The sequence below is a fragment of the Streptopelia decaocto genome (genome assembly GCF_964273445.1).
Source record: "Streptopelia decaocto genome assembly, chromosome: 2".
In the NCBI taxonomy this organism is placed as follows: domain Eukaryota; kingdom Metazoa; phylum Chordata; class Aves; order Columbiformes; family Columbidae; genus Streptopelia; species Streptopelia decaocto.
In genome coordinates this window covers 126,481,533-126,502,879 of record NC_138655.1, presented here as the reverse complement: position 1 = coordinate 126,502,879, position 21,347 = coordinate 126,481,533, and the positions used below count along the sequence as shown (strand labels likewise).

Below are 21,347 nucleotides of genomic sequence, written 5' to 3'. Positions count from 1 at the left end.
AAACACATTCTAAGAAGTTTCAGGCCAGTAACTCTAGAGTTGTTTTCCCAGAGAGAGAGGCCCAAAGCAGACCACACTCAAATTCCTCCACTTGCCTTCCAGCCCTCAAACCAAAGGATACTCACAGAAGACGCCTCTTCTGCATTTACAGGACTTCTGTTGTAAAGGAAGACATGAGAGTAAGTTTATCTGAGCCAAAACACTCCTTTCTAGCTCCTTCTTAGGAAGACTTTCAAGGAATAACTCGGCAGTCATATGCTAACCTAAATAATTTGTCTGTCCCTGCTCTTTTCACCACTTTGCAGAAGAACAGAATGAGCAACTGCTTAAGCTCAGCTGCAACTAAATATCAAACCATAGTCTTAGGCAGGAGATTAGAAGTCAGTGAGTTTCAATCATTATTATAAGCTTTGCAAATGAGTAAAAAGAATGTCATTAAGCTCCATCCTAAAATTATGGAACTCCTACCCTTTCACAAAAATTTACCTACTCCACGTGACTTTAAAGACTGAAGTTCATTCAGACAATGTACTTTCTTTCCTCTTCCCCCGCCCCCACCAAGTCCTGCCCTACAGCAAAACATACTCGCTCTCAGTAGTTCTTGTATCTGTGTTTCCTTCTCCTATCTGTCAGCTGAAAATGTTGGCCTTCACTGTGGTAGATAATTTCCAAGTCACATAATTAGCAAAGTTTTGTCTGTTAATTAACCTCTTAAAAGGAGAACAGAATAACAAGAAAAACACACCATAATGCTTCTGTCTGTTCTGAACCTTGCTTGTTATGGGTAATTTTCCTTGTTTCTTACCTAGTAAAAAACAACAAGCAACAAACAAGCAACAAACAAGCAACAAACAAGCAACAAACAAGCAACAAACAAGCAACAAACAAGCAACAAACAAGCAACAAACAAGCAACAAACAAGCAACAAACAAGCAACAAACAAGCAACAAACAAGCAACAAACAAAAAACCCCACCACCACCACAAAGAAAACAACAATAACCAGCCACAAAACAACACCAAGACTGCAAATACACACCAAAGTTTTGCCAGCTCACTTCTGCAGCTGCATCATATACTATGCAAAGAACTTGGTGTTCTGAACAGGCACCCTGTGATGATGCATTTTTTCACAGCCACTCTACATCATGGCACTCCATACAACAGCAGGTCAGGAAATCTTGAGGTCAAAGTACATAATTCCAACAATTCCTCATCTTTTCTCCAGTTATCCATCCTACTTTTACAAGTTACTTTTCCCAGAAAGTTGTGTCAGCCAACATAAGGGAAGAAGTAGTGGGCACTGTAGTCATGATATAGAAAAAAAAAGAGGGAAGCTTTTGTGAACATGTTTAAAACACACATATTTCATAAGAGGCAATAAGGGTTCCCACAGCGTAGAAGGCTGAACTCCAGCAGACATTTCCGACATCTTTTCTGCAGGTACTTTCACTCTGTGTTTGGGTTCAGTTAACTGTGGCCAATGGCTGCCACAAGACCAAGCTTCAGGCCTAGAAGATTTATATCTGCTTGTGGTCGTTCAGGAGGCAAAAAGCCAATTTTCTAAGGCACTTACTCCAGAACCACAGTTCCAAAATGACTTTGCAACACCCCCAAGCAGCATGGAGGAGAGCACTGCTAATACGGGTATGGTGAGCTTCCAGGGAAAGGGAGCTGAACGTCTCCTCTGACAGTCTCCACAGACACGACTGGTGTTGCTATTCCTCCTGTCATTCCAACAGATACTATTTCTCTGGCTTATGTAAGTTCCAGTGAAGAACTTTATAGAAGGAAACATATCTCACCACTGCCCCATGTAAGGGGTTTGGATCCCAAGACAGGAAGCCAGTGCAATACCCTAAATGCTTACAGTCTTTTCTACAGCCATTGCAACAGCCAATGAGAGCCTTCCAGATGAAGCTTAGGTTGAAATATAAAGACTAAATCAACGGCTTTTTAATAGTTATGCTACATTTTCAGCAAAATAATTCAACTACTTTCGGGCACAAAGTCATAAACTGTGGTATTTCTACTTTGATGCTAGCAGTTCTTTAATTATGTACACAATAAGCTTAATACTAAAATGATTACTAAAGCAGTTTTAACACATAAACAGAGCATTGCGGGAATTTTATCAGCCTTCAGGTGAGGAACTCACAACTAATCTGTTTTAATGCAAACTGAAAAATACCACACTTTTTTTTAAGCACTTGTGGCTTGCTAAATGTTGTCTTAAAAAGAAAAAAATGCAGCCAATTCACAATGCACAAAATCAAAGCCCTTTCAAAAATAAAATATGTGGCTGCATACAACTATATTCGCCCTTGCAAGATGACAAATTTTATATACTTGACCCGAATCAGTTTTTTACATCTCCAGGTATAGAAAAACAGTAGAAAGCACTCTTCCCTATATTATTCACAGTGTTAGTTTTGAGACTACAGATGCTGTGAGTTTCCCTCCTGTGCTGTAGAAAGGTGCAGCAGGTAGTAAAAGGAACCAGCCCCTTGAAGTCATTGCAAACAGAGGTTCACAGGGTGGCTGGATACCTGTTGGGTTTTGGATGATCAGCTCTGAAGTTCATCAGAAGAGCTTTGTCAGTATCAGTGATCAGCAATTTCTGATATCCTAACCATTTTTGTCCTTCTTGTTCTCACTCTAGTGCTTTACAAATCCCTTCTTCACCATTCTTTTGTTCTCATCATGAAGACCTTCTCCTCTCTTGAGCTCCATTTTTTCTGGAGTAGATTAAAATGACTATTTAGATTGTTGATTGCAGTAATTGTAATTTGTTAAACTTATGGTAAAAAGAATAGACACATGTCTATGGACAAGTCATAAAATGTTACTTATTGTGTACTTGAAAAGTTCTGCTTTAATACACCGTTCAGTCTGTAGAGTTAGATAATATTTCAACGGCTGTGTGCTGGTGCATGGAAAGAACAGAAAACATGACATCCTGGGGTAGCAGTGGAAGAAATAAATGATGGGTGGTTACTATGGGGTCAGGAATGCTGCAGGACAGTAACGGCAATTGCAACCTTGCAGGTGACAGAAAACCAAGAAGAGAAAGTTCTACAAGTCCTCCTTAATACTGAAAATTATCTTCCAGAATGAAAGAACGCTATTTTAAACAGATAACAGCAGAGCTATAAAACAAAATACTGCTCCTGGAACTGAGGAGCAAAGGAAATGAAAGGTACCAGGCAGTACTAATACTAATTTGGCAAAGAGGCTGCACAGCAACACAATATTAGCATAAGACCTCTTTCTATTGATCCTCATGTTCCAGCAAACACAGCAAGCACCAAACAGAACTCTGCAGTTACAAAGGAATGGAGGCGAGGGGTAGGGAATTCCATTACTGTGCTATTTCTGAAGTCTCTTTGTACCATGACTCAGGACATTTCTTCAGTTCAAAACAATGAGTAATCACATGATCAGAAAAATAATATCAGCATTTTGGTTTTCTTCACCTATGTATTTTATGTGTGCTTTTCCTTCATTTTAACCTATAAACGAGGCTTTGCGAGGTGATGCTGGTGAGAGAATGAAGTGTTAGCAGAGGCAGAAAATAAGCAGCAGACACCACACAGAGATCAGAGGCAGGAAAGAGACGTCGAGTGCTCAGGATGGAAAGAGACTTTGCATAGACTGCCAGCCCACTAACATGAGCCATGGACAGAAGAGGCAGATGGTCTAGTGATGGGACAGGGAAGGAAAAAAATACCAGTTACCCCTAACATTATACAAAACTGAGTCTGCAGCAATGAATTTAAATGACTACTTTATGCATTAGTTTCAGATTATGTTAGTATATAAATAACTACAGAACTTCCTGAATGTGTTTTTCCCCACCCAGTTCAGCTATCTATAATTCAAGTAGGTCCTTCAGCTATGAGCTAGATAGACAGATCCTTGGTCTCTTGTGCTGCCTGCTGTGAGATGACCAGGTTTCTACATGGAAGGTTCAACTTCCTCCCTGTTAGACATACCAGTATAGATGGAGCTACTCAGACATAGAGGATAAACAGCAAAACTTTGAAGCAGAACACTGAATTCTTCATGATATCAAAATGTAGAGGATAAACAGCAAAATCTTGAAACAAAACACTGAATTCTTCATGATAGTTAGAAATTCTGTAAGCTCTAAAAGGCTCATTTTGGCCTCAATGCTTTAACTACAGCAATTTCATTCTCCTTTTGTCATGCTGACAAGAATCCTTGCTTGTGTCCCCTCTTCTTTATTAACATACTGTTCTATCTTCTTTTTGCCAAAGTCAAAAAGAATCCAGGTGTACCCACAATTTCTTTTTGACACTGGATGGAATTGAAGTGCAGGATTTCAACACAAAGTGCAAGTGAACCTCAAGTATGGTTGCAGACTGACCAAGAATAACTTATAAACAAATGTCCATCACCTGGAATTAGGAAGGCCATTACTTGTCAGTTTATTTCTTGAAAGTATGAACACATCAAACATTTAGGATGGCTTCACAACAGTTCAGGACACAGTCAGAAATGGATTGACCCATGTGAACAGGCAGTTGCATACAAACATCAACATTCACAAAGTCCTCCTAACATGACACAGTTTGCTATTAGGAGGCATTCATTCCTACTCTGGGGCAGAAAAGTTCCCCGCATCTCTGTAAACACAGTTCTGAAGTTTAACAACATAAGCCTAAGCAAAGTGGTTTGGCTTTTTCTTGTTTTACCCAAAACTCCAGTTTTAGAATAGACAGACCTTTCTTTTACATCTCTCAAATTCAAATATAGTTTCAGTAGTTTAGTGGGAAAAATATCTAATTATTAAGACTGCCCTGAACAGGTAGGCTTTAGCCATGTAAATAACAATCTACTTACATGGTATTGTTCACTCAACTCACATACACATATTAGTGTAGAAATAATAAATGAAAATCTAAGATTATATTCAACTCACAACAAAGAGCACCTCTTTATTACAGGAGAGAAGCCATTAGGTGCTTCAGCTAACATGTAGTTCCTCAATCTACAAGGATGCTACAGATCAACTGTTTTGCCCCTTACTCATTTGTGTATCACAGCTGGTGCTTCCTCTTCAACCCTCTGTACCCACCCAGCTGCCTACAAGTCGTATCCTCCTTTCCCTCCCAACTACTCAGTCCCACCACTTGCATTAGCTCTAGTTTTTGTGCTGAAATGGGTGAGTGCTGGTATAATTCACCCACACCTGAGCAGCCACAATTGAATCAACACAGTTTAACTGGTATATTCCCACCCCTTGGTGAGAGTACTTGCATCATTATGAAGGAGAGGAAGAATAACACTCCCTGATACTTCAGAGCTTAATATTAAGATTCAGTCTTCATCTGCACAAAGGATAACACCAGGATACCTTATTTCAAATTCACCTTCAAACGCCAGATTAGAACTTGTCCTCCACCTCCACCAACAAAGGAAAACAAACCTCTGAGAATCAGCACTGTAAGCGCGCTCCCAGGACTCAGACATGGATTGCTTTGCTCATTTTTTTTTTATTGATGTGAAATGTTTTGCGATTCGTATTATGATACAGGTTATTTAAACACACACATTATAAATAACTATGAAACGGTTAGTCACTGTAACTAAGGCAACAAGTCTCCCACTCAATTTCCAGAAATAGGCAGAGAGGTAAGAACAAAAAGTTGGCAGGAGGAAGAAAGCAAATGATCAAATATTAGTTTGACCCTGGGAAGGCCCAGCTGACTGGAAAAATAAAAAGTAGAGCAACTAAGAAACAAACTAGCTGCTAAAAGATAAAGTGGAACATATGAAGTGTATAATACCAAAGATATTTAATTTCAATCATCCTATTCCACAACCCATTTCAGTGAACGGAAACAAGGAAAGAATAACAATCCACATCAGGCAGCGGTTGCTAGTTCAGAGTCTCAACAGTTACTGGTTTCCTACAGGAACCGACTTTTTTGTGGGTGCTAAGGAAGCCACTTCTTCACAGGCATGTGCACATTTGCCTCAGTTTTTTTCCCCCTGATATTTGCCTCCAAGTAATGGTCACAAACCTTCAATGCTATCTGCATGAATAGACCTTTATGCCCTCACAGAACGGCACTGAGTTAACAGGATCTGCTGTAAGGATCTGACTGCAGAATCAAGGCTTGCTTTGTTTCTCCCCCACCTTTTTTCCCCCTCTTCCTTAGGAAAAAAAAAAAAAAAAAAAAAAAGTTTGTTTTCTTCACTGAGAAGAACTGCTTGTTCACAACTCAGAAGTACCCAAGTTATCAGGGAATCTGACACTCCAAAGCAAACACGTGGTCAAACCAGGTTCTCTCAACACATTCTAATGGAAGGTCTAGTAATTACTGCGTATAACAAGATAAACGGAGTTCAAGTTACTCGAAGTTTTCCATCAATTAAAGAAACTTACCTTTTCAGTACATGTGAGTTCTCAGCCTAGGAACATGAGAATTAACAGTAATACTTAAGCTATCTTGATAAGTATTACGACTTCCTAATTTAGTTATTTTGTATACAGTTAAAACAGATTAGGTGCAAATTTTAGGAAGCACGTGTGATGGAGATTAGAGCACACAGAGTGCTTCTCAACTTCGAAACAAGATTCCCAAAAGTATTTTTTTTAGGGAACAGTAACTTTAAAGTAACACATTTCATTAGTCTGTGTCTGAAGAAAATGTGTAGAGAAATACTACATCATTCCACTCCCACCATATCCCTCCCTCATCGAACAGCAGCAGCTCCTTTCATCACCACAGGAGACCATTCCTCCTCTTAGTGTAACAAGGAACTAGTTGGGACATTTATTCTTGGCATGAATTCTAAAAGAACGAAGTCTAACGCTGGCAGTAATGAAAATAGCAACCATAGAGGCATTCAGGGTGTTCACTATGACACTGCAAACATTTGTTTAACTGCCAATTGAACAAGATCCATCTAAGCTAAGAGAAAGATATAAATGGGCAATAAAGAAGTCAGTGCTCTCACTGTTCAAGGACTTTGAAGATAAGTGGTCACTCTAATATCATACAGTTGTTCATACCCCAATCCTTTCCACTCACTTCTGACTTCTGGGAATAAACGCATTGCCTCAAGCACAGTCTAGCAGTCATACAGGAAAATCCCATACGAATTCCTGTCAAATGACCATTATTACAAGCACTAAGATTTCTTCCTATTACATATTGAAGACTCAGAGAAAACAAGAAATTCATAATTAAACCTATGATGTACTGAAAGAAAATAATAAAGCTATACCAACTATAACACTGCATCGAATGAGCTTTGCAGTTATATAGCTGCAAAATCAAATTTAAAAAAATCAGCCAGTTTTCATCAGAGCTTCATGCATTTCAACAAAACTCTACTGAAATGAAGGCTTATGCTAGCCTGAAAGACAACCTGCCCATATGCAGGTAAGGCTTGCAACAGAAAAGCAATGAATCCCTCAGTTGTCAGGCAATCCAAATTTCCCCTACCCACTAAGAAAAACTGGGTTGTCAATTACTCTTTATGTGCAAGACAGACTAACTCACAGCTCTCTCAAGCAAGAATTTACCTGTTCTGGGAAACAGCTAATATACCTAGAAACGATGACTGGATAGAAAATAAAAATACCAGAAGACACACAACTTACTCCTTTTTCTTTCCCCAATGCACACTACTCTCCTCAAAAAACGTCTGATAAAACATCAGTGAAACTTGACCCAAACTTTGCTTTCAATGCAGTTGCTTACAGGAGAATATCATGGTGTTTCAGGAAGAAATAAACCTTTATAGTCTCCCTCTCACTTGGTATTTTACTAGTTAAAGCAGCTTTTCGTCTAGAGGAACCTGGTATACAAGCATCAGTCTATGAAGACAGTATGCAGGCAAACAAACCAAAGAGCAAAATACCTTCATCAGAAGGTACGCTTACTGTATTTTTCATCTCTACTTTGAATGGCTTCACCTCCAGTGACAGAATTTTCAGATTTGCTTCATTTGTTTTTAAATGTCAGTCCAATGTTGTACAACAAAACAAGAGCACCCAGAACAATCCACAGCTCCTAACTTGACACCTGAATGATTGATTGCTCTTTCTACCCCAGAGTTAAAGTTTCCTGTTGAGCATTACAGGTATCAACTTTGCTCAATATAGTTCAATTTAGCTTCAAATACTAATTTGCAAATACAGATTATGGGTTTTTTTGATACCTAATATACTTTGAAAGCAAACATGAGTCAGTTCTGAAAGTGCAATATACACTCTGAATTATTTCAAAACTTTGAAAGATATTCCTACCTCGCAGGATTGCAAAGCAATAAAGCTCAAGCAGTGCTAACACAAATTCCTATTGAAGGTACCTGCTGGCTGCTTGCTGAACCTAAGGAAACGCCTGCTCTTCTCTGGGCATGGAGAATCTTTATTCCTGAAAGTTACACGTATCAAACCAGTGTCCACAGACAACCAAATATTTGAGCTTCACAGATGCATTAAGCATCTGTAGGATCAAAGTTTTGTTTATCAGTGTACTAAGTAAATTAAATCAACTGCAAGTAGAACTAGGATTTCACCCTCTGAGCTCAATTAAGAGTCTCAGAGCAGAATTTCTCACTTCACTGTAAGTTCTGAAGTGCTGCTTCTACGCTAGTGTGCAGTAACTTCAAAAACTAAACTAAATCAAGTATAAGAAAATATCAGGCTGCCTCTCCCCAGCACAATTACAACATTTAAATACATTATCAAAGAACAAAATCAACAGGTTTATGTTGATTTTGGAAAAAAAAATAATTTGATAATTACAGGAGGGTAATACTTCAGGAGAATTTTTGTTCCAGAAAGTTATTAATCTGTCTGTTGTAAAAGTAAATTCGTAAATCATCTCCCTCCTTCATACCAGCTGAACAGTACAAACAGAGCAGCCTTTGCACTCCTCCATGAAACAGCCACCACTGAAGAGACTCACCATAGGGACTGCAAACACACCTGACAGTTTACTTTATTCTAAAGGAAACAAAGTATATGGTTCAAGCAAACAGGGAATATGTTTTATGAAATATTGAATACAAACTTTCATATAGTACCACAGTTGGTTCTGGTGTTTTTTTGGGGGGTTTGTTTTGTTTGGGTTTTTTTGTTTTGTGGATTTTTAGGGTTTTGGAGGGGGTTTTTTTGTTTTTAGTTTTTTGTGGGGTTTTGTGGTTTGTTTGTTTGTTTTGTTGTTCTTTTGTTTTTTAATAATGATCAGGTGGTGTTATGATCTTAGCGCAGCATCTAGTTCTTAAGTCAAGACATCTTGCAACATACTGCACAAGAACGCTGACCTGGAAGAATTCTCTGTAATTAGCAAAACAGAGATACTTACTGTTAATATGATTTGTCATAATTTTGGGCATTCTTAAAGAAAGCAATTTTAACAGAATATCGTTTGTAACAAATTATTAAGCAACTGACACCCAGCAGAAATACAGCTGTTGCTAAAAATCACTCCCTCTACAAAAACCTCTTCAAAATCAGCACTCCCCTCCCTCTCTTCCTCTTCTTTTCCCTGCCCCTACCAGCCGCTTTTTAAGTGAAAGAATACTTCAATTCCCAGTGCATCAGTGCACCTTCATAGATCCATACTATCGAAAAATCCATTTCATACTTCTGGATTAAAACTTGCATTACAATAGAAGCTGAAAGCCTCCCATGCATTACTCTTCAGACCAGTGGTCCCACATAGTCCAGTATTTTACCTCAGCATCAGTTAATGGAAGGATCCTTCCTGCAATAAAAGTTATGAAATACAATACTTTCATGTTAATATTTTAATGATGGGGGTTTTGCTAGTTATTTGACAATGATTACTTGCAGAAGAGTTTTATTTCTTGTTTTCTAACAGAAGGTCTTATTTAATAGAAGACATGAACAAGTGTTCATTCCTGTGGAGAGCCTCCCATAGAAGAAAGGTAATGAAGCCTAAAAAGAAACCTAATTCAAAGACACTACCTTTATTTCAGGTCCACAATCATTGCTCATTCATAGATGAAGTTCTCAAAAAACATGAGACTTCACTAAGTTTACATACAATACAACAGAGCATAAAGATCCCAACCCTATATTGTTAAACATTTTTTAGAACAAAATCCCAAGCAACCATACAACACAAGTGTAGGAAGACAGAGGTATATGCAGGCTGATGAAAGGACTAGCAGCTAACCATGAGCTGATAGTGATCAGTGTAGTAAACAGACACAGGATACCAGTTGCCTAACCACTGCCAAGTTTCTAGGTGTATTTTTCTGTGTGGCTTTTTTTTTTTTTTTTTTTTGGAGGAGGGAAGAGGTCTCCAAGTCTTACAGTCAGTTATCTTAAGGAAGAGTATCAGCGAGGTGTATGAGTTTTTACAGGTAATTTGGTCTAACACGCATGAAAACACAAGAACATTCATTTTCTAGCAAGCATCTTTTCACACACGGCAAACTGGCAGAGCAGACCCTCCCACCTTTGTATCTTCATACTGCACAGGAGACAATAGGTAGGACCTGGGAGACACCAGAAAGGGACAGAGCAGCCAAGACAAGTATTTTTCATAAGCTGGGATGGAAACCAAAGAGTCTAGCAAACAAAGAAGGGTGTGATGCGATGAAAGCAACAAGCCACTAAAGGCACGAAAAACCTTGTTTTCAGAAGGGGAGGACGGACTCGTAGAAGGCTTGTCATGACCACGGAGAAAAAAGATACAGCAGCCGAACAAAAGGTTTTAAAGGCCAGAACGGGAAAGGTGGTGCGGGAGGGGACGGGCGGGCAGCTCTGGGGCACGTGAAACGGCGGAGGGCAGCACCGCCCCGGCCCGGGTCCGGCTCCGGGCGGAGAGGAGCTCCGGGTCCCGGGCACGCCGCCTTCCGCCGCGGCTCCCGAGCCGGCTGGCCCGGACCAAGCCCCTCAGCCTGGGCAGTCAGTCCCTCCGGCCCAGGCTCCCTTAGCGCCACCCAGAGACCTTCCCCCTTCCAACACACAGGCGCGGGGGAGCCCGCAGAGCCCTCGTCACACCCCCGGGTCTCTCCTCCGCTCCCGAGGCGGGAAGCACGGCAGGGACCCCGGGCAGGACGCCGTCCCTCCCTCAGCTCCGGGGCCAGCCCGCCACCGCGGCGGGGAGGAAAGGGCAAAGCAGGGGGCGGGCGGGCTCCCGGGCCACCTGTTAGGCCCGATACCTGCGCGGGGCGGCGGCCCCCGCCCGGCCGGCGGGGCCACCGAGGGGGTACCGGTGGCCGCACCGGGAGCACATGGCGCCACCCAACCCCGTCCCCGCCGGGCCGCGGCAGCAGCCATGCTGCCTCCCCCTGCCCGCCGCCTGTCACACACACACACACACACACAGACGCACGCACAGCCACACCGCGGCGAGGAGGAGGCGGGAAGAGCGCGCAGCCGCCGCGCCCGGCGGCACCGAGAGGAGAAGGGAGGGGAGAGGCGGGAGGCGGCCGCCGCCCCCGCGCACCCACCTGCTCGCGGAGTTTGAGGAACACCATGGCGAGGCCGCCGCTCCGACCCGCCGCCGCCTCCGGCCACCAACGACTCGGTTCGGCTCCGCTCGCCGCCCCGCCCCCCCCACCGCCCGCGCGCCGGCCACGCCCCCCCTCCTCTCCCGCCGCCGGCGCCACCCCGCGCCGGGGCCTCGCGCTGAGCTCGCGGACGGCGGCGCGCGGCGGGCCCGCCAGGGGCGGGACCGGAGGGGCGGGGTCTTCTCCTACTCCCCGCCCCTCCGGCCCCGCCCCGCCGCTCCCCTCGCGCTCCCGAGGAGCTTCCGGAATTAACCGCCCGCCGGCATCAAAGGCGCCCGCCCGCGCCGCCGACCGCGGCCCGCACCACCAAGGGCGGTGCTGATTGGTCCGCAAGAGGCGGGGCGGAGTAAGGGCGGCGCTGATTGGCACGGCCGGTGAGGCGGGCTGAAGGGGTGGATAACGTGAGGTGGGGACGGGGAGGTTGAGGCCAGCGATGCTCTCAAAAGTAGCTGTGTTTTCCTCAGGCTTTGCCTCGGCGACCTGGTGATAAAGGCTCCGGACGAGAGTTACCGGTACAGCGGGGCTCGGCCCGAGGTGGGGTTCCCCGGCACCCCTCGGCCACAGGCAGAGCCCTGATCCTCCCGGGGAAGGGTCCGGCGCCCGCCCGCCACCCCGCGGGCGCAGCCACCCGCTGCCCCACAGCTGGCTGAGCCCCTTGGCTGCCGAGGAGAGAAAGCGCTCCGCGTTCCCGCCTGTTGGTGTGAGAAACGTGTCAGGGAATCGCGGTCTCCTCGGCCGGCAGCTCTTCTAACGGGGGACGTGTCGCGCCCCGGGGGCACCCAGGGCCGGTGCCGGTGTGGAGCTGCCTATGCTCCCCTGGGGTCTGCTGCAGAGCGGCCCAGCGCACTCCAGGGCTTCGAAGGTCCGTTGGTATGGGGGACAGCGATAGAACTGACATCCTGGTTAGCGGGAACAGGCAGAATAAAAGCACAAAGAGACACCTTGACGTATTATCAAATGGGGAGATGGAGCGGCCATATACAAACAGAATACAGATGATAGTCAATCCTAAAAAGAGATTATTTCACTATGTATAAAATGTTTGCATTTTTCTGGCAGAGTATCAGTAGAGATGTCACCTGTGTGATTCTCCTATTTAGAAAAATAATTTACAGGCTTGGTGGTAAGCCTCTGTCCATCAAACACGAAGGACATATTCATAGCCCTTTAAAACTCCTGTGAAAGGAACAAAAAGCAGCACACAGGACACTGAAATTAGATGAAGTTTCTCTTCCATAAAATAAAGCTGTAGTCAGCCAGGCCAGCATGGTAACTATGTTTTGGGAGGGTTATTATCTCCTGAAATCTGATTTTCCTGCCAAAAAATAACTGACTGAAGAGACTGGGTTTTTTCAGGAATTGCATACTGCTACAGACGACACTTGAAACTGATGTTTCAAGATTCTTGACTTCCCTGTAGCTTCGAAATAGACTGTGACTTCTTAACACTCCACTTATAGTTAAATCAACTTAGACTTTAGTATTACCTTAAGAAAGAAAGTTTCATAAAGTGCATTCTGTGTGAACACTCATTTGTTTTTGCCCCGCTTATGCGCTGGTTGTTGATTCCAGTAGGAGCCTGACATGTGAACATATTATTTTGACAAATGGCAACATAAGAACAGAAGGGTTTTCTATAGGTGCTAGCTGAGGCACGTCTTTCATTGTCTTTGAATACGACTAGCCTGATGGGGTGTGCTTATGTTATTTCATTTTGACCAGTTAAGATTGCAATCCTATTTTACCAGCCAAAGAAAAAAAACATTGTCACACTTTCTAAATCAATTCTTGTTGACATCTAGAAATGTCCAGAAATGCTGATTATGGTAGGTAAATGTTTTAGTTAGTTACAAATAGCCCCCTATTTTAGTACTCGTGCATTCTACCTATGGTTTTATTGTTTGTGAATAAAAGCATATTGTATGCAAAAATGAAGCAGGTAGATTTTGACACTACACAAAATATTTGAGGACTGGGATAACAACATGCTAAAGAGACTGATCGTTGTGGAAATCGGAGATAACCTTATCAATGCAGTCAGTGAAGGAGAAAATGACATCAGGAAACATTGGCTTTGTCTGTCCCCAAATTAGACTGCTCCTTTTCAGAGTCAAAAGAATGTCTGGGAGCTGATAAAGTTCCCTTCTATCCTGTGAAACTTGTCAGTTTATGAAGGTATTCAGAAAAAAATCTACTTTCAGTTCACCTGCAATTTAGAGTAATTTCTGTGTTTAGGCAATTCTTCCTACACGAAAGTGTGGCACCTGTAATCACCAGCACGTCATGCAGTTTAGAGCCAGCACGGTTTCAGCAGGAGAAGGTGCATCTTTATTTTATTGCTTCCTGAGTTCCTTACTCCAGTACTCCAGCTATAGCTGACGACCAGGCCTGTTGGTGTTACCATACGTGCCTAAATATGTCACTTCTTTTCCATGAGTTATAAGACAATGTAGCATGAAAAAGTTTAAGTGGTAAAATGTGGAAATTCCAACACCCATCCTGGAGGTACCGGTCTGTTTCAGTTTCAGCATGAGTGGTTATTGAGATGGCTTTACATACTTGAAGGTGGATAACACAGAAGTGGGGGATTTTCTGAGCGTGGTTTCACTCATACCAATGAGTTGCAAATGGATACTTTTTCTCAAGTGACAACATAGGTTATTTTCCTATTCTTATTCTGTGTAAACCAGCCCACATGGTTATTACAGCTGGAACAAAAACATGGTAATATCACGAACAATATTATCTGATCTGCAAGTGTCCTGCAAAATGCAGGATTTGACTGCAGAGCAATAGAAATATAGAAATAAAACCTCAAAAGTTAAATTTAACAGTGCTGTAAGGAAATGAGCCCTTCTTGTTAATTTATTACAGTATATTTCAGGGTAACTTCACCTATGCTTTTTTTAAAAATGCTGTAAAAAGGCAGGTAACTGTCCAGGTGTCCCTTAGGAACATTAGCAGAATGTTTCACAGAAGTCTGTGAGTATTGATGTATAAACATACTGAAAGCCACTGCATTTCTGATAATGTTGAGAATATACATCCGCAGAAGTTAGAAATTTCCACAGCACCTTTTAAATCAGACAGTTTGTAAATTATTAGCAACACAGCTCTCCTGAGGACACGCTTTTGGCAGAGCGCGATAGGCTTTAACTGCATGGCTCCCATTAACGTTAATGTTAAATCTTGCTGCTGTAACTTATCCCATGGCGTGTAACACTACCCAGTGTTTTAAAGATAGGACCATATGTGCTGCGCTGAAATACATAATGGGATCGAATTGAAGAGACTGTAGAAACCTCGTACTGGAGATACTTTGTGAACTCGTCTGAAATCTGCTCATGATTTATTTAGTGTGCCAGGAATGCTTGTATACTTAGCACTTTTTAACCAGGGAGTTCAACCCCAGCGAAGGAGGTTTTTATTCTTCTTTCATTCTTCTACATGGGTAAACAGGCGCAGAGGTTGACAGAATTACACAAGGTCATGACATGAGTCATTGCCATGGCTAGGAATAGAATCCAGGGACTTGATTGCCACTGCCCTCCTCCAAACACTGTGCCGTACTCCTAAATCAAAGCAGGACTAATTTTATTTTTGCACAGACTACAAGGTGTCTGAAATCAATATAATGTTATAATTTCCTACAGAGGGATGCATTTAGCTTTATGACCCTGAATCAGCATTACTCAGGAGCTGGTCTTCAAATGGAAATCACACTCGTTTTATAGTGGTATGCTGGGAGCATGATCATAAAGGTTTTTACACATGCCATGACACATTTTATCCATCAAAATCTAAAACAGTCAAGGTTTTGTAAATCTGTCCCAGAGATTACATTTTGAATCATTGACTGTTCATAGTTACTGATTGTAATGGGAACATACTGAATATCATAATGGTATCATCAATCAAATATCATCGATCGTCATTTCTAAAGCACCGTTATGCTTATGGATGTTCATTTGACCGATTTAATCCCTGCTTGGTGCAGACAGGAGAGAGAACTCATTTGCCCTCCCTATAGAAAGAACAAATTTAATATCCGGAGGAGGGTAGAACAAACCTGAGTGTCCTTCCTACAATCAGAAAGTTGCAGGGGCCTGCCAAACAGCTCTAAGTTCCTATCAGTCGTGTATTCTAAGGAAAATTCAAGTTGAAGTGAGAGAAAACAGAAAATTAAGAATATATAGAGTGAGGCAAAAATGGTAAGAAATTATGTAGCTTGCATTTCAATGTTAAAATGTTGTGGGGTATTTGTAAAATGTTTGGTGTGTCCTTATGCTGCCTGATTGCCGGTATTATTGGTAAATAATAGATTAGATGGATTAGATTAGAGGTGGCTTTTACAAAGGTATCAATTTGACTTGTGCTTGCATATTGAAAAACTTGTTCTCTTCCTACTTCTTCTGTTTTAAATAACATGCAACCTTCCCGCCCCCGCCCCCCCTACAATTACGTTTATCTTCTTCAGCAGGACAGGGTCTAAAAGAGGCATAAGAAAGGTGTAAAGGACCCTGGGCTCTGGGCTGACTTTTACACAAAGGAGAATTTAATCCCAAACCTTTTTATGATTTGCTTTTTCAATAAGTCTCAAAACTGTCCAAACATTAATGAAAAGTAGTTGTACACCTTTGAGAATGTGATCATAAAAGACTAGTAATTCTGAATAATTGTAAAACCAAACAATCTAATAAAAATTAAAGAAATAAATTTTACCTTTAAACTTAACTGAGACAAGGAAAGGGAAAGAAAAGACATAATTAATATATTTTTTAGTATTTGCACATCCCCAAATGACTCCTCCTTAAAACACTGAATGTCAACACTCTTGTACATTCTCACATCAACTTGAATTAGTGTTTATAAAATAGAATATTTTGTTATAGATTTCTTTCTATAAACAAAACTGAGTATATTTTACTTATTTAACAAAATATTCTGGTTTGTTCATATAAATAAACAAATGCCTTGAAATGTCCTGTTGCCATGCTAATTGTACCTCAGAATGGCCGGTATTGACTAACTGGAAACTCCAGTGGGATATGATCTCGCAAATTATTTTTTCAGGCTTGGCCAGTTCTTCAAAGAGTAACACCCAAAGTGCAGCACAAAATGGAATGAGTTTTAGTCATCGTGGCTAGCTGAAAGCTTAATGCACCGTAAAAATCTTATTGGGATGTTTTATGTGACCTGCTACACAGGGATATTTTGCTAGAGATGCATTTCACCACTGCTCTAGCAAAGTATTAAATGGAATAAAAAGTGGAAGTATTGAAGTGGAAGTGCTGATTTACATGATGAGAAGCAAAATATAGGTTCTGACTTTGAAACAAGAAGCTTCTGAACATCTGAACCCCTTACTTTCTGATAACAGCTGATGAAATTCTAATATCCTAGCCAGCTGCTCATTTGGAGAAGAGGATTTCTGCATACACAAATTTCATCTTGTGATGAGTTAGAGATGCCTTATTGACTATATCCTCTGGTTTTGCTCTCAGAGTGGTTTGATTTCAAATGTGGGTAAAGTGTTTCCAGTGTATAGTTTACGTATTTCTTTATAAAGCACTTAAGTAGTCAGCTGGGGCTGGGGTAGGGAAGTGAAGGAACAGGCATTTTTTGTTCAAGTAGCCAAATTCCAGCTGAAATGGGACCTCTGAAAATCAGCTACAAGGAACACAACATGAGCTCAGAAAGGAGGACAATTTAGGATTTGACTTTCACACGTTCCCCTGTCACACTAAATGCTGCAGGAGTCGGTGCCATGAAAACAGGGACAGCGTGTCCAGTAAAGAAAGGTGGAGGTTAGATGAAGCTTGTTCTACCAACACTGTAGTTGCTGCAGTGATGGCCAACTTTCTCAGCTCTTGTTCTCCTCAAAGCTGCAATATAAACCAAAATGCAACTAGACACGGTAATAATTTATTGTGTGCTACCATTTTATGGAAATGACTTTTACATATACGAATATAGCAATTCAGCTGCATTATCACAAGTCAAGAACCTCGGATAAAACTTCTAAGTTAAGAAAATACACTTACAGGCTCCTTAATTGCTTCAGCAGAGAGCATTTCATTGTCCAAACACAGCGGATGATCACTGTACATCCATAGTGGAATAAAGATTCTGCCATAAAGAATATCTGGTTTTAATGCTGTTTTTTTTGTTTTCTTGAAGTACAATTTTTTTTAATACTTTGATGGTGTACGTGAGCTTACAGCCACACAGATATGTATGTAAACTCTTCTCAGATAAATACTTTTATCATCTAAAGGAATGAAGTGCTTGAGGCAGAAGACAGGAATCTCTGGGAAATACACTACTCTGATGAATATATTTGTCAACCGAGTGCCATAGTGATGAATTTCAAGGAAGATGAAAAGGTTTTTCGTGACAGCAAGAAATTTGTAACTCAAAGAAGAGAAAATGAAGCAAACAGTTTGCATTTATCTTTGCATCTTAGTAGACAATGTTATTCCTGTTTTCATGATGTTGTCTTCATTCCCTGCTAAAGGATTTCCATTTGTATAAAATATTAAAAAGAAATGGAGTCGTACAGGTAAGGGTTAGTACTCCTGTCAGTCGCAGCAGTTAGAGAACCTAATATATGGTTATTTTAGTCTGAGATTTTTCATTAGTACTGATTCTAGAGCTGCTTTGGTCCTGACAGTTGACATGCACAGAGGGAATGCATTAAAACACCTACAACTTTGTTATTAATTACAATTTTATAACTTGCTCCCCCACCCTCCCATAGAACATATGCCATGACAAATGAAATCAGAGGGGTGTTTCAGTTCTTTGATAGCTGGGTTTGCCACTACAGCGCTGAAATCAATGTTTGTTTTTTTTTAGTAAGTGCAAAGGTTGAGCCCTGAAGGTGAGCAAGCTGCTGGCGCTGTGTTTTCTGTTCAGGATCTGTACCACTGAATGTGCTCACCCACCAAAGCCTGAGTTTCTTAACTCATAGGGCATGCTGTATAGCCTGTATTTTCCATGTTTTAAGTACCAGAGCGTGATACTTTCCTTGGAAAAGCAGAGAGAATAACCTCCAGATCAGCCAGCACTGGGATGAATGTAATTAAAGTTATTTTACTGAAGGTATTAACACAAAATATTCTCTAAGGTACTGACCATAGACTTCTACATTGCCATGAGGTGAATTTGCTGAATTTAAATTTATATATACTGAAATAGCATAATTAAATTGAAGTACTGGAAAAGTTCCATGTAACGTATTTGGCAATGGTTCTGTACAGGCTACTGGTCTGTGCAATATAGTGTTGATTTAGGGAAGGCCTTTACATTTGCACATATGCCCATTAGTAAGTGAAGCAGAATGTGAACATACATTGAAAATGCTGCATACACAGTGAATTTTTCTTTCTAAACCACAGGCTCTCCAGTTATATAAGATATTCTAAAATGAATTTATTAGGTTTTCAATAATTACGTCACGCAATCACACTGTGCTATTTAAAACACCCTGTGTTATCACAGTAGGTTTCAAGATGAATGTCCTTCAAAATACTAATCTTGGAAGAGAATCACTAGTAGGCCTGCCATAGATACAATGGTAAGTAGCATCCTCCTTGCCTTTGAAATATGGCTCAGAGACACACACCCACACATCATTATACATTATACCCATATAAATATATATATTTCCTTACTGCTATAATTTAAAGCAGGCATTTGGCTCTATGTGGGAGGTTTCACTTTATTAGTATTATTTGCATTACTGTTATAGGTAAGATTTCCCACCATGGGTTTCTTCGGCAATGTTTTATAAATACCAGGGCAACACACTTTGAGCTGAAAAGAATGTATTGCAGTAGTAGCCATCGTGCAAGCGCAGAACGAAAATGCACTCTCTCTCCTGGAGATCATGCTCTGCAAGCCCAAGGCAAGCGGCAGCGGTGCAGGACGTGGGACAAGGCAGCAGCCGTGGCTGGTGTCAGCTCTCAGGTAACCTGACCACCACTCACATGCGGGATGGATGGTCAGGGTCAAGGTTGGGTTAGATTTCGGTGGGCTCCCCGGCACAGGCATGGCTGCACAATGGCCAATATCTGCAGCAAAAGGGCAGGGGGGCCTGAACGGTGGCAGACGAGGCTTGTGGGGGTCCTTCCTGTGAGGTTTATCTGGAGGAGGTTAGAGCTACAGCACTGCCCGGCCGAAGGTCAGGACTGCTGACCTGCCTGGGCTGATTTCAAAGGTCTGAAATGTTCATGACAGCAATAAACCAGTGAGGTCAGGGTGAGTGAATCTGGCCATGCTTTTAACACCTCCAGAAAATAAATATGTCCATCAGAGCACCACAGGGCATGAAGAGCCCTGCATCAACAGCTCCCTGGCAGCTTTCTGGCAGAGGAAAGCAAGCTCGTTTGCTGCACGGTGCCTCAGCCCACGGTGCACCTTCCCCAGCCTCCCAGAGCATCCAGCCACTCACCTTGCACTGCAACTGGTTGGAAAATCATAGAATCATAGAGTCATTTCAGTTGGAAGAGACCCTCAGGATCATCAAGTCCAACCATAACTGAACCTAACTCTAGCACTAAACCATGGCCCTAAGAACCTCATCTAAATGTCTTTTAAACATCTCCAGGGATGGTGACTCTACCACTTCCCTGGGCAGCCTGTTCCAATGCCTGACAACCCTTTCTGTGAAAAATTTTTTCCTAATATCTAATCTGAACCTCCCCTGACACAACTTGAGGCCGTTTCATTTTTTTCCTCTCACTTGCTACTTGTTAGAAGAGACCAATACCTTGCATGCTACAACCTCCATTCAGGTAGCTGTAGACAGTGATAAGGTCTCCCCTCAGCCTCCTTTTCTCCAGGCTGAACAGCCCCAGTTCCTTCAGCTGCTCCTAATCAGACTTGTGCTCCAGGCCCCTCACCAGCTTTGTTGCCCTTCTCTGAACTCTCTCCAGCACCTCAATGTCTTTGTTATGATGAGGAGCCCAAAACTGAACACAGGATTCAAGGTGCAGCCTCACCAGTGCCAAGTACAGTGGCACAATCACTTCTCTAGTCCTGTTGGCCACACTATTCCTGATATAAGCCAGGATGCTGTTGGCCGCCTTGGCCACATGGGCACACTACTGTCTCATATCCAAGTGGCTGTTGACCAACACCCCCAGATCCCTCTCTGCCAGGCAGCTTTCCAGCCACTCTTCCCTGAGCCCGGAGCACTGCCTGGGGTTGTTGTGACACAAGTGCAGGACCCAACACTTGGCCTTTTTGGACCTCATACAACTGGCCTCAGCCCAACGATCCAGCTGGTCCAGGTCTCTCTGTATGGCCTTCCTACCCTGCAGCAGATCAACACTCCCACCCAACTTGGTCTCATCTGCAAGCTTGCTAAGGGTGCACTCAATCCCCTCATCCAGATCATTGATAAAGAGGTTAAACAGAAATTAAACAGAAAAATGGACCAGCTCTACTGTGTGCTCGCATCTGTCAGAGATCGTTAACAACTTCACTTGCAAAGACCAGCTGGAATTGTGCCTCTCCTTGTGATGAACAAATCAAAATAAAATGTAGCTCAGAAGTCCTTTTACTGGAAAATACCTTTGGTCCTCCCCCATGGAAAAACCCAATGCAAACCCCTTCACCTGACTTCTGGTGCAGACATTTACTTTTTCAGGGCTGAGGACACGGGACCACTGCCCTCCCAGTGAAAGCCCAGCAATGTCCTCTGCACTGATGTGGCCAGATCCTGCGTAAAAGGACTGTGGCTGCTTAGCCCTTTGTTAACAGGTACATATAATTGCCAAAAGGCAAAGCAGAAGTACTGTGAATGTTGAA

At 42.3% G+C, this 21,347-nt stretch overlaps 1 protein-coding gene across 1 annotated transcript in view; it reads right to left on the bottom strand.

Annotated features, from left to right (window-relative positions):
• ANKRD28 (ankyrin repeat domain 28) overlaps positions 1–11,612 on the bottom strand; it is a 131,849-nt gene extending 120,237 nt beyond the window's left edge. Inside the window, exon 1 of the mRNA XM_082046530.1 lies at positions 11,472–11,612. Coding sequence (XP_081902656.1) covers positions 11,472–11,498 — 27 coding nt within the window. The 5' untranslated portion in view covers positions 11,499–11,612. The remainder of the gene's footprint in view (positions 1–11,471) is intronic.
• Positions 11,613–21,347: the final 9,735 nt, after the last annotated feature.